Genomic DNA, 12,713 nt, shown 5'->3' on the forward strand with positions numbered 1-12,713 from the left:
TACTATTGCAAAAAATTCCTATTTCCTTAAGGTTCAGAAGATAGTTGGGATTCTTTAGCAATAAAGTATTTTTAAATGCATACATGTTCACTGGTTTTTTTAGACATAATGTTATTTCCCACTTAATAGACTACAATATCGTGTGAATATAATTTTTATATAAAAAATGTGTGACTTACTTTAATGCAAATTCACTATATTGGAGTGAAACCAAAAATTTTGTGTGATATACTTTATTGCAATACTCACCATATTGCAGTGGTCTGAAATCGAACCCGTAATATCGTCAAGTTATGCCTGTAGATATTTTCCAAAGGAGATATAGAAAAAATGGATCAACACATGAAATGATGATCAATACCATCATTAGAGAAATGCAAATCAAAACCACAAAGAAATACCTCTTTACACTAATCAGAATGGTCTTATCAAAAGAACAGCAAATAATAAGTGTTGGTAAGAATGTGGAGAAGTTGGAATCCTGTGATATGTTGGTGGGAAAGTCAAATGACAGAGTCATTATGGAAAACAGTATGGAGGGTCCTCAGAAAGTTAAAAATAGAATTACATATGATCCAGCAATCCCACTTCAGGATATATACCCTAAAGAACTCAAGGTAGGATCTCGAAGAGATAATTGCACATCCATTTTCATTGCAGCGTTATTCACTGTAGTCAAGAGGTGGAAGTAACCTAGATGTTCATCAGCAGATGAATGACCAAAGCAAGTGTGGTATAGACATACATGGATCAGTATGTGTGCTTAAAAAGAAGGAAACCCTGTCAGAAGCTATAACAAAAATGAACCTTGAAGACATGCTAAGTGAAACAAGGTCGTCACAGAGAGGAAGTAGAAATGTAGTTTCTTCAAAGAGCAGGGGAGAAGGGGTAAAATTATTGTCTAATATGTATAGAACTTCGGTGCTGCAAGATGAAAAAGTTCTATACAGATCTGTTACACAAAAATGTTAGCGTGCTTACACTATGGAAATGTACGCTTTAAAATGGTTAATGTGATAAATTTAATGTTATTTACTTTTTACCAAAAGTTTTTAAAAGTTCTATTGGACAAGCAGCTTTGTACATAGTTTGCAAATCAATACAAGATTTTAAGAAATTTATTTGACTTTTCATTGATTTCCACTTGGAGGAGGTACTGGAGACTGAACCCCGACTTCTTGGGTGCTGAACATGCACTCTACCACATGAGCTATACCCTCCCTACAGAGTTTATGGTGATTTTTAAAGAGCTCAGTCAATCTGAGTACTTGCTTTCTCTTTGGCCTAACAATTTCAATTCTAGGAACCCATCAGAAGAGGCAAAAAATATGTGTGTGTATACATGTATATACACGAATGTGTACACGTGTATATTTACATATAAATACATAAGTTCTTTAATACATATATATGTATATGTATTGCCATAATACAAAATACTTGTCAAAAAGAAAAATGTAGAAATTTGAAGCAATACTATTGTATCGTCATCCATCCATAAAGGAAATAGTTAAATAAATGATTATGTGAATACTATAATCTGAATATAGTATCTGTTATGGGCAATAATCTACATCTGATATTAACAACGACCTAGAAAATTATTTACAATGTATTATGTACTGAAAAGTAGCAGTGTCAAAAGTATATGAACAGGATGTACTATTTTAAAATATGGCATACTTTCCATATTTTAATGGCATATGAACAGGTGGAGAAACATACATAAGAGCTCTTTCTGGGGGTTGGGAGGAGCTTACTGGAGACATATGCAGGTTAAGGATAAAGGAAGCTTGCATCTTCTACTCTATGGAACTAAGAGTTATTTCCATTTTTTATAATATATATTCACCTTTTACAATATCATTTTTGTAAATAAGAAGAACTATGTCAAAGCAGGCTATTTCCACAAGGCTTTGCGTTATCAAACAGATGCTACAGAGTTTAGCCCACAGACAATACTGTAGCAACAAGAGTTGATGAATTAGATGATGAATTAGGAGTTTTTCATCAAGAAATTCTCCAGTGGCCTAAAGAAAATGGTATAAATTTGAAAACGATGATAAAATCAAATGGATACAAAAGATAGATTCCAACTACCCTCCCCAGTTTAGGCTGCTGGGTGCTTGAGAAAATCTACCAGATTTACAGACTGGGGGAAACTGTCATTTCTGGTTTCCAACCTGAACTAGGAGCTCAGCACACTTGGTGATGCTTCCATTTGTCCCTAGTCAGCTCTCTCCTGAGTTCTCCTCTTCATCTCCCTCACCCTTACCACGCCCTCACCTCAGCCCCTGACTTTACAGGAAAACTGAGACTTCAGACCTGCCCTCCCTGACTGTCTACTCACTACACTCACAGCTTCCCCTGCCTGCCAACCGGGTCATCTCCACAGTGCACAGGCCTCCTGGTCTGCTTATCCCTGAGGGGGGCCCCTTTGAGGGGATCCTCTGTCCTCTCCCGGAGGCTGGGCAGGGCTGTCTGCTGGGGCTTTCCCACCAGTACATGAGACAGACACCTTAAAATTTCCACCTCCTGGGAAGAACTTCTCATATTTCTTCCCTTCACGAGAGTCAACTTCTTTTGCTATTTTCTCCTTCCCCGTGTGACTGGACCATGATACAGAAGCCAAAAACGTGAATATTCTTTTTGATTCTTACTTCTCTCCTGCTGGAAGAATCCATTCAATCGTTAAGTCCAGCAGAGTCTGCTTTATTCATATTTTTTGAAGATGTCCACTTGTGTCCTTCCCCAGAGGGTAACAGAGGTGACTGGTAAGGAGGCTCCAGGAGGGAAGTGCCTAAATGTGTGTGGCAATGGTGTCACCTAGCATCACCATCGAGTGCAAATACAGTTTCAGTCTCCTTGTGTGTGAACTATGGAAGATAATCATAGAGTTACCATCCTCTGCAAAATAGGGTTCTTGCGAAGACTTAATGGGCTGATTCACGCAGAGAGCCTGGAAGAGTGGCTGGCACACAGTAAGCCTTCCATAAACACTGAATTTTATGAGCTCCAATGCCATTATTTCTGGCCCACTGACAACATCGCTTGACTGGATTGTTACATGAAGTTAACTGGTCTCCCTGATTCAGGCCTGGTCCTTTTTAAACCTTTCCCTGTAATGCAGACGTAATTAATTCCCTAAGAACATAATTGAAAATGTTCCTTTTGAGTCAAAAGTTCTCAACAAAATCATAAGACCCTGTAATTTATGGATTCCACAGACAACTAGTTCTTTTATATTCTGAGCAGGGATCTTGGATGGAGCTTTGCAGTCTCCTCTCTCAGCCATCACTCATACTAGAAACATATATAAACTCTTCACCTTGCTCTGAAAGCTCCTGGGTTTTGCTCTTTTCACGGATATTTTACTCTTTCTAGATTCTTCCACCACTGCACACCCACACCAGAAAATCACGCTGATCCCTGGCAACCCAAGGACACAGAGCAGAAAGAACCACCTGACCAGATGAAACTTTCCCTTGCCTGAAGCCAGGCGCTGCCCGGGGGGCGGGTGGGGATATGAGTCTGCACTGATTTTCAGTTCCGGCGCTACCCGTGCCGGCTCCTGTGCGCCTTCCCTTTGCTGCAAGCACCGCAGCTGAAAACGGAATGGTGGAATGGAAAGGTGGGCACAGTGGCCTATGAATCACCTGATTCAATCAATGAAAAACCATCAGGTGTGCCCGAGGGCCTCTAGAAACAGACTAAAGGGCACAAAATACAGCGAGTTTTTTTTTTTAAAACAAGTTCTCTTTTGTTCCTCCCCTTCTTTATTCCGTCTGTTTTGCTCACGCCACTCTCTGCCCTTCTCCTTCCCTCCTGCAAAGAGCCTCGTTCTGCAAAGAGCTTTTCATTCTCTTCTCGCTCCTTCCCTGGATCCTTCCACGTGCGCCTAACGGCCCCTCTCGGAAGAACTACATGCGTTGGACACGGGGGCGCGCACCTGTCGTTCGCCTGTTGTGAAAATCGGCTGCGCTGAGCCGGACCCAGCTCAGGCCAAGGCGGGCGCCCCCACACCCCGCGCTCGGGGAGCCCGGCGTCCCTGCAAGTCCGACCCGCAAGGCCACCGTTGCAGGGGCTGACTCGCCAGCGAACAGGCGATGCCATGAGGTCAGGGAGGCCCTTCCTCTCCCACGGCCGTTCGCTCCCGGTGCTGCTCCTGGCGCTGCTGCTGGCTGACTGTGTTGGCAAGGATCCAGTTTTCCACCCGGAGTGGGGCTTTGATTCCTATGAAGTCACCATCCCCAAGAAGCTGAGCTTCCGACGAGAGCAGCAGGGTGTGGCCAAGCACGTGTCCTACCTCCTGCAGGTAAAAGGCAAGAACCGCGTCCTCCACCTGTGGCCCAAGAGGTTTCTGTTAGCCCGAACTCTGCAGGTTTTCTCCTTCACGGAGCAGGGGCAGCTCTGGGAGGATCACCCTTATGTACCCAGCGACTGCAACTACATGGGCTTGGTTGAAGGAAATCAGGATTCCGAGGCTACTTTAAGCACATGCACGGGGGCGCTCCGAGGCATATTGCAAATCGATGCCAGGCATTATCAAATCGAGCCCCTCAGGGCTTCTTCCACGTTTGAACATGTGGTGTATCTCCTGAAGAAAGAGCAGGAATTTCCTAGTCACATCTGTGGCTTAAGTCATGACGACACAGTAAAGCAGATGGCCCAGCAGGAGAACGTGGCTAGGATAAGCGACCTCACTGAGTCTTACATGCACCAGAAGTACTTGGAATTAGCCCTGGTCTTCGATCACAGTAGGTATTTGTACCTGAACTCCAATCTGACTCTAGTCGTGAATGACGCCATTCTTCTGACTGCGATCGCAGACTCTTACTTTCAAGATGTCCGTATGAGAATACATCTCTTAGCCATTGAAGTGTGGACAGATGGAAACAAAATAAAAACTGATTATGAAGAATTAACTAGTGTTTTAGGCCAATTTGTATCTTACAGAAGAACTGTACTAGATCCTCGGATTCCATCAGATTGGACACATCTCTACCTTCGAAAGACGTATAAGGATGCTCTTGCATGGTCCTGGGGAAGAGTGTGTGCTATTGGGAATTTTGGATCTGCAAGTGTTTTTTCAGATATGAATGTCCTCACACCTGCCACTTGGACTGCTCATGAACTGGGCCATAGTGTGGGAATGAACCATGATGCAGAATATTGCCAGTGTAAGGGTAGGCACAATTGCATCATGGGCACTGGACGAACTGGGTTTAGTAATTGTAGTTATGCTGAGTTTTTTGCACACGTCCATTCAGGAGCAAAGTGTCTAACTAATATCCCAGGACTAGGCTTTGTGGTTAAGAGATGTGGGAACAAAATTGTGGAAGAGGATGAGGAATGTGACTGCGGTTCAGGAGAGGACTGTAAAACAGACCAGTGTTGTCAACCAGATTGTAAATTCAAACAAGGTGCCAATTGTAGCACTGGACTTTGCTGTCATAACTGTCACTTTCGTCCATCTGGGTACATGTGTCGGAAGGAGGAAAATGAATGTGACCTCGCAGAGTACTGCAGTGGGACCTCAGGACTCTGCCCAAGTGACACTTACAAGCAGGATGGAACCCCTTGCAAGTACAAAGCCCGTTGTGTCAAAAAAGGCTGCCGGGACAGATTTGTACAGTGCCGAAGCATTTTTGGATCTGATTCCCTGGGGGGTCCTTTTAAGTGCTATGATGCAGTTAATGTAATAGGTGACCAATTTGGGAACTGTGGTATTTTAGGAGCTCATCAGTATGAGACATGTACTGGAGAAAATGTATTATGTGGCAGGATACAGTGTATAAATGTCAACACCATCCCTGATATGCCAGATCATACTCTTCTAATTTCCACTCATCTGCAGGAGGAAAATCTCATGTGCTGGGGCATAGGCTACCATTTGTCCATGGTAGCTATGGGGATACCTGACCTGGGAGTGGTAAATGATGGGACCTCCTGTGGTAGGGACCGAATATGTTTTAATAGAAATTGCGTGAATAGCTCAGTCCTGAAGTTTGACTGTTTGCCTGACAAGTGCAACCACCGAGGCGTTTGCAACAATAAGAAAAACTGCCACTGCGTGTATGGCTGGGCCCCTCCCTTCTGTGAGGAGGTAGGGTATGGAGGAAGCATTGACAGTGGGCCACCGGGACCTCTAAAACAGGGGGTACCCACCTCAATTCAGGTCGTGTCCTTTATGTCAATACGCCTTATTTTCTTAGTTATCTCAGTGATTGTTGTATTTTTCAGAAAAATCTTAGGAAACTTATAAACCCAGAGAAAGAAACACCACAAATTAACACTGGAGTAGAATAATTCAAGGCAAAAAATGTCAAGAAACCAAAAAATAATCAGGCAATGCACAGTCACTCTGTAACTCAGGGTCATAAACTGAACGAGGTTCTCATTTATCCTAACAGCTCTTCCTTCTTCCCTCAATTCTTTAATCGAATTTTCTTTGAGGTTTTGATCAGCAAATAAAAAGTATTCTTGGTTTGGAAACAAATCGTTGCATTTTTGTTTCCTATTTCACTTGCCCCCTAGTTTGTGATCAAGTTCTGGATATCCTTAAAAAAATGCCCCGATGGCTTTCTGAACCCTAAAGTTGTGAGTGTCACAGAAGTACAGTGGATTTCAGAGAAGAGTCCTGCCTGTCAGTTCCCAGCAAACAAAGCCATAGTCTGCCTTTGCCTCTGCCTCCCTCAGCGTCGTCACCTGTGCCATTGCCCCATGCTGAGCCATAAATGGTGACTACCACATTTTACATACAGAAAGTGGTAGTTGACAAGGACGTCCCCAGTTAAGGACATCCTCCTGTTATAGTCACTGCATGTTTCACTGTAGCTCCGTATATGTGTGGTCTCTGACTCACTGTTTGGGGTGACTTCAGTTGGGTTAAGGACTCTAGTCTACCTTAACTTGTGCACTACACCACAGTCTACCATTGATGACAAGACAACTCTCGAGTGGTAGTCCTATTTTCAGGCCTTATATTTTTAAGTGTACAATTTAGTAGTGTTAGAAACATCCACATTTACTTGTTGGGCATTTGTATATCTCCTTTGGAAAAATGTCTATTCATGTCCTTGCTCATTTTTAAATAGGGATATTTGTGGGTGTGGGGTTTGCTGCCAAGGTGTATGAGTCCCTTATATATTTCGGGGCATTAAGCCCTTATCAGATACATGGTTGGCAAATATTTTCTCCCAACTTGGAAGTTACCCTTTTGTTTTGTTAATTTTCCTTTTTTTTTCTTTTTCATTATTACTACAAGTTATTGAATATAGTTCCCTGTGCTATACAGTAGAAACTCATTGTCTATCTCATTTATATAAAGTAGTTAGTATCTGCACATCTCAAACTCTCAGTTTATCCCTTCACACTCTCTTTCTGTCCTGGTAACCATAAGTTTGTTTTTTCTGTCTGTGAGTCTGTTTTGTAAATGTTTCGTGTAATATTTTTTTAGAATCCACATATAAGAGATCATCATATTAAGTGAAGTAAGCCAGAAAGAGAAAGAAAAATACCAAATATGTTTTTACACTATAGATACCAAATGTAGCAGCATCTCTTTTTGTAACAAAGAGAACCTTTGGAGTTTATGAAGACTGGTAACCATCTTCTCTTTTAGTGCCTGCCCTCTGCATCGCTAGGCACTGCTTTGGTGTTATTTTTGAAAACCAGAGCTGAGATTTTATCTAGCATTCTGGGTCTCAGAGATTTTCACTTGAGCTTATTGGTACATTGTTCCGAAAAATCTGGTAGGATAAACTAGCCAGTGGAGACCATGGCAGTCTTACCCAATTCTTTTACTAACATATGGAAAACAGTATTTTCAACCCGAGCATGAATATTTTGGGGAAAATAATGGACCCATATCAAGTGTTTAAGCAAGCACATTAGCTTGCTTTTTCTGGTGGTTGCTTGTGAGAGCCCCACCGCCTGGCACCTTTTTATCACCTAACCGAGGATCAGTCTGTGGTGCAGCAACAATGAAATACTTGTTTGAAGACCAGTCAGGGTCTTTATGTGCCTTGCAATATATGTTGTTAACAGTACATGCCTGTGTTCAGTTAGTCCATACAGTATTGGGAAAACAGTAACGTACACAGACAGTAACAATAAAGTGTACTATTGGTGATTTCTCAGGTATTGGCTCTTGCTGAAAAAGAAAACCAGTAGATCTCTGAAACTAAATTTGGCTAGTTCAGATTTCCCTTTAACACGGTTTCAGAATGCTTTTTAGACTGTGAAAATTGCCTTTGGGCTGATGCAGTTTTCCTACACAATAATTTCTTTGTTTACATCTCCCAGGCCACTTTCCAATTTTAGTTGACATAATCTGGATCTTTTGTAAGGGATTGTTAATAACATACTCTGCTTCATGACTTCTCTATTTTGTTAATCTCTTTTAAAATTTAATCAAATTTCCAATTATATCATTGTGAACTAGTTTTACAATGGAATAGGATCTTACTCATTGCTTTTCTTTTCCCCTTATATGTACCACTCTTGTGGACTTATATTTTCTTTCCCCTGAGTAGAATACACTCTTTTTTATTTAGAGAACACTTTAAAATTCTGAATTTTCATCAGGATGTGCCTAGGGGTGAGGTGTGTGTGTACACGTGTGTGTTAAGTTTTTCTTTAAGGTTTTGGTAGATCTTTTGTGTCTGAGGACAAACCAGGGAAATTTGCTTATGTTTATGCTATTTCATATGTTATGTTACCCATATTCCTTCAGTGTGTTCAATCCTTCCTTCTAGAACTCGTATTAGTCTTCATTTACTTCCTTCTATGCCTTTTTTTCTTTTTTCCTTGTAATAGGAGCCGTTATCTGTTCTGTGCTTGGACAAAGATCTCAGCTTGATCTCTAAGCTCACTTATTTACTGTTCAGTCATGGCCACTTTGCCATTCAGTTCTTGCTAGTTGATAGTTGATATTGGGAAATTAGTTAAACTTTCCATGCATAATTTTGTCACCTGTGAAATAAAGGTAGTAATAGCACCTTTCTCAAAAGTTTGTTGTGAAGCATAAATGAATTAATACACATCAGGCACTGAGAACAGAACAGAGCAAGCCTCAATAAACGTTTTGATTTTTAGTGCTATGTCTATCCTGTGCTTCTGCTGAACTTTAAGTTTGGGCTATTTTAATGTTTGGTATCTGAGTGCTTTTTTTCATAGCAGCCCGTTCTTGTGGGATTAGTGTAATTGCTTCTCAGGTATCTCTGAGGATATATCTATTTTTATATAACCTTCTCTTTTCTTCATTAAATATAAAAGCTAAAACTATAAACGTCTAGAAGAAAAGTAAGGAGAAAATCTGTGTCACTTTGAATTAAGCAATGATTTCTTATATTAGAAACAAAATGGGCATACCATTAAGGTAAAAAAAATTACAAACTGGACATCATCAGAATTTAAAACTCATGATATGTGTATATGTCCATGTATGACTGAAAAATTGTACTGAACACTGGAATTTGACACAACACTGTAAAATGATTATGAATCAATAAAAATGTTAAAAAAAAACTCATGATATTTGAAAGATTCCATCAAGAAAACAAAAAGTTAAGCCATAGGTAATATCCACTATATATCTCTGAAAAAATAACTTGTATCGTAATCATATAAAATCTTCTAACAACTAAGTAAAATTAAGACAACTCAAAGATGGGTCAGATATGTCAACAGGTATACACAAAAGAAGATATATAAAAATAATGAGCACGTGGAAAGATGCTGAAAGCCATTAGCCATCAGGAAAATGAAAACCACAATAAGACATCCCTCCACATCAGCTAGAATGGCTAAAATTAAAACTATTGATAACATCAAGTGTTGAGACGGGAGTATGTAGAACAACTGGAGCTCCGTGCATTGTTGATGAAAGTGTAAAACGTTACAATCACTTTGGAAAAAAGTTTGGTCACTGCTAATAAAGATGGGCACATGCTTATCATGTGACCCATCAATGAGACTCAAGAAAATATAAAAACATAATTCTACAAAAAGACATGTACACAAATGTTCAGAGCTTCTTTGCTCACAGTAAGACCCAAATAGAAACAATCAAAATATCCATTAACAAGTGAATATTAAAACAAATTGTTGTATAGTTGTATAATGGGCATCACTCAGCAATCAAAGGAACAAACTACTGATAACAGCAATAACATGGAAGAATTCTTAAACCTGTTAAACTGAGCAAAAGAAGCCGGATAGCAAAGGATGTATAGCATGTGAATCCATTTGTATGAATGTTAGAACAGACAAAGCTAATCTGTAGTGACAAAAATGAAATCAGTATTTGCTTGGGTGAAGAATTGTCTGCCAACAGGGATAAAGGAACTTTGTGGATGATGGAAATGTCCAGATTTTGACTGAGGTGGTGGTTACACCAGTGTATACATTTGTCAAAATTTGTTAAATCTTCGTACACTTTAAAGGTGCATTTTTTATGCTTAAATTGTATGTCATGAAGGTGATTAAGAGCAATAGTATGGTGAATTGTGTTAGGAAAACTGGAGAGCTACATGCTAAAGAATCAAACTGGACTACTTTGTCACACCGCATGCAAAAATACACTCAAAGTGGATTAAAGACTTAAATATAAGACCTGAAACCATAAAACTCCCAGGAGAAAATATAGGCAGTATGATCTTTGACATAAGTTTTAGTAGTTTTTTTTTTTTATCTATCTCCTCAGGCAAGGGAAACAAAAGCAAAAATAAATAAATGGGACTACTTCAAACTAAAAAGCTTTTGCACAGTGAAGGGAACTACCAACAAAATGAAAAGGCAGCCTATTAAGTTGGAGAAGATATTTGCAAATGACAGATCCGATAAGGAATTAATATTCAAAATATGCAAAGAACTTATACAAATCAACATCAAAAACAAACAAACAATGCAATTGAAAAACAGGCAGAGGACCCAAGTAGACATTTTTCTGAAGAAGACATACGATAGCCAATGGACACATGAGAAGATGCTCAACATCCCTAATCATCAGGGAAATGCAAATCAAAACCACAATGAGATATCACCTCAAACCTATCAGAATGGCTCCATCAAAATGACAACAAATAACAAATGTTGGTGATGATGTGGCGAAAAGGGAATCCTTATGAACTGTTGGTGGGATTGTAAATTGGTTCAGCTATTATGGAAAACAGTATAGAAGTTACTCAAAAAAATTAAAAATTAAACTGCCTGATAATTCAGCAATTAAATTCTGGGTATATACCCAAAGAAGACAAAAACACTAATTTGAAAAGACACATGCACTCCAATGTTCATTACAGCATTATTTATAGTAGCCAGATATGGAAGAAACCTGTGCCCATCAATAGATGAATGGATAAAGAAGACATGGTATATATGTATATGAATATATGAATATTACTTTCGCCATTTGCGACAACATGGATGGATATAGACGGTATTATGCTAAATGAAATAAGTCAGACAGAGAAAGACAAATACCACACGATCTCACTTATATGTGGAATCTAAACAACAAAACAAACACGAAGACACCCAGCCTCCCTGAACAGTTAGCACAATTCTTGGATATGCCTAGAGAACCAAGAATAGATGGAGAGATTAGAACAATTCTAAGACTTAGATTCAGGACTTGGAAAACGTATTATTTGTAGTGTTACTTGAAATAAGTTGATGTCCTGTATGCCTTGGTGAACAAATGCTAAGATTTTTAGTAAAAAAGCAAACAAAATAAAACAGACACATACCTATAGAAACAGAGAACAAATGGGTGGTTGCCAGAAGGGAGATGGGATAAGTGGTGGACAAAATAGGTGAAAGGGATTAAGAGGTACAAACCTCCAGTTATACAGTAAATAAGTCACGAGGGTGCAATATACAGCATAAGAAATATGGTTGGTCATATTTTAATAATTGTGTATGGGACAGATGGTTACTAGACTTATCATGATGACCTTTCATAATGTGTGCAAATGTCAAGTCATTGTACAGTGCACCTGAAACTGACATAATATTGTACGTGAGCTATGTTTCAGGTTAAAAAAGGAACAATAGTATGGTATTAGCATATAGATAGACAAGTGGAAATGTATAGACAGCTCAGAAGTAGATCACAGCCCATAAAAATTGATATCTCAAATAAGTAGGAAAATGATTTTTTAAAAAAGAATCAGTGCTGGCACAATTAGGTGTCTGTTCATCTGGAGGGAAATAATGTTGGACCTCTGCCTCTTTATATGCAAAAAAGTAATTTCTAAATGGATTTATACCTTAAATATAAAATTTCAGTTTAAACATTTTAAACTTTGAAGAAAATGTAAGAAAACATATGTATAATATTGACTTGGGGACAAATTTTTCAACTAACACTGGTAACTCAAGGGATGTAAAGAAAAAAATGGTGTATTTGATAACATTAAAGCCTTCCAATTTTTCAACATGTTACATCTCTTCATTTGTGGAGAATTTTTATTTTTTGTACATTGACTTTGAATCCCCTTATCTTGATAAACTCTAAAATTAATACTAGTAATTTTAAGATTTCTTAGGATATTCTACATACATATTTTCTGCAGAGACAATTTTATTTCTTCATTTCCACACTTTATTTCTTTTTTATTTCTGTTTCTTTCCTTATTAAATTGGCGAAAATCTCCAGAATAATATTGAATAGATGTGATGAGAGCAGACATCCTTACCTTGTTCCT

General features: G+C 39.0%; 1 protein-coding gene across 1 annotated transcript; it reads left to right on the plus strand.

The window, feature by feature from the left end:
* The first annotated feature begins 3,919 nt into the window (after positions 1–3,919).
* On the plus strand, positions 3,920–6,499 carry LOC140698234 (disintegrin and metalloproteinase domain-containing protein 30-like). The gene has a single exon (XM_072967892.1). The coding sequence runs from the start codon at positions 4,112–4,114 to the stop codon at positions 6,263–6,265; it is 2,154 nt and encodes a 717-aa protein (XP_072823993.1). The 5' UTR covers positions 3,920–4,111; the 3' UTR covers positions 6,266–6,499.
* Positions 6,500–12,713: the final 6,214 nt, after the last annotated feature.

The sequence above is a fragment of the Vicugna pacos genome, chromosome 9 (genome assembly GCF_048564905.1).
Source record: "Vicugna pacos chromosome 9, VicPac4, whole genome shotgun sequence".
NCBI lineage: Eukaryota > Metazoa > Chordata > Mammalia > Artiodactyla > Camelidae > Vicugna > Vicugna pacos.

Coding starts and splice junctions, on each gene's coding strand:
- LOC140698234 (XM_072967892.1), top strand. CDS start 4,112: ATGAGGTCAGGGAGGCCCTTCCTCTCCCACGGCCGTTCGCTCCCGGTG.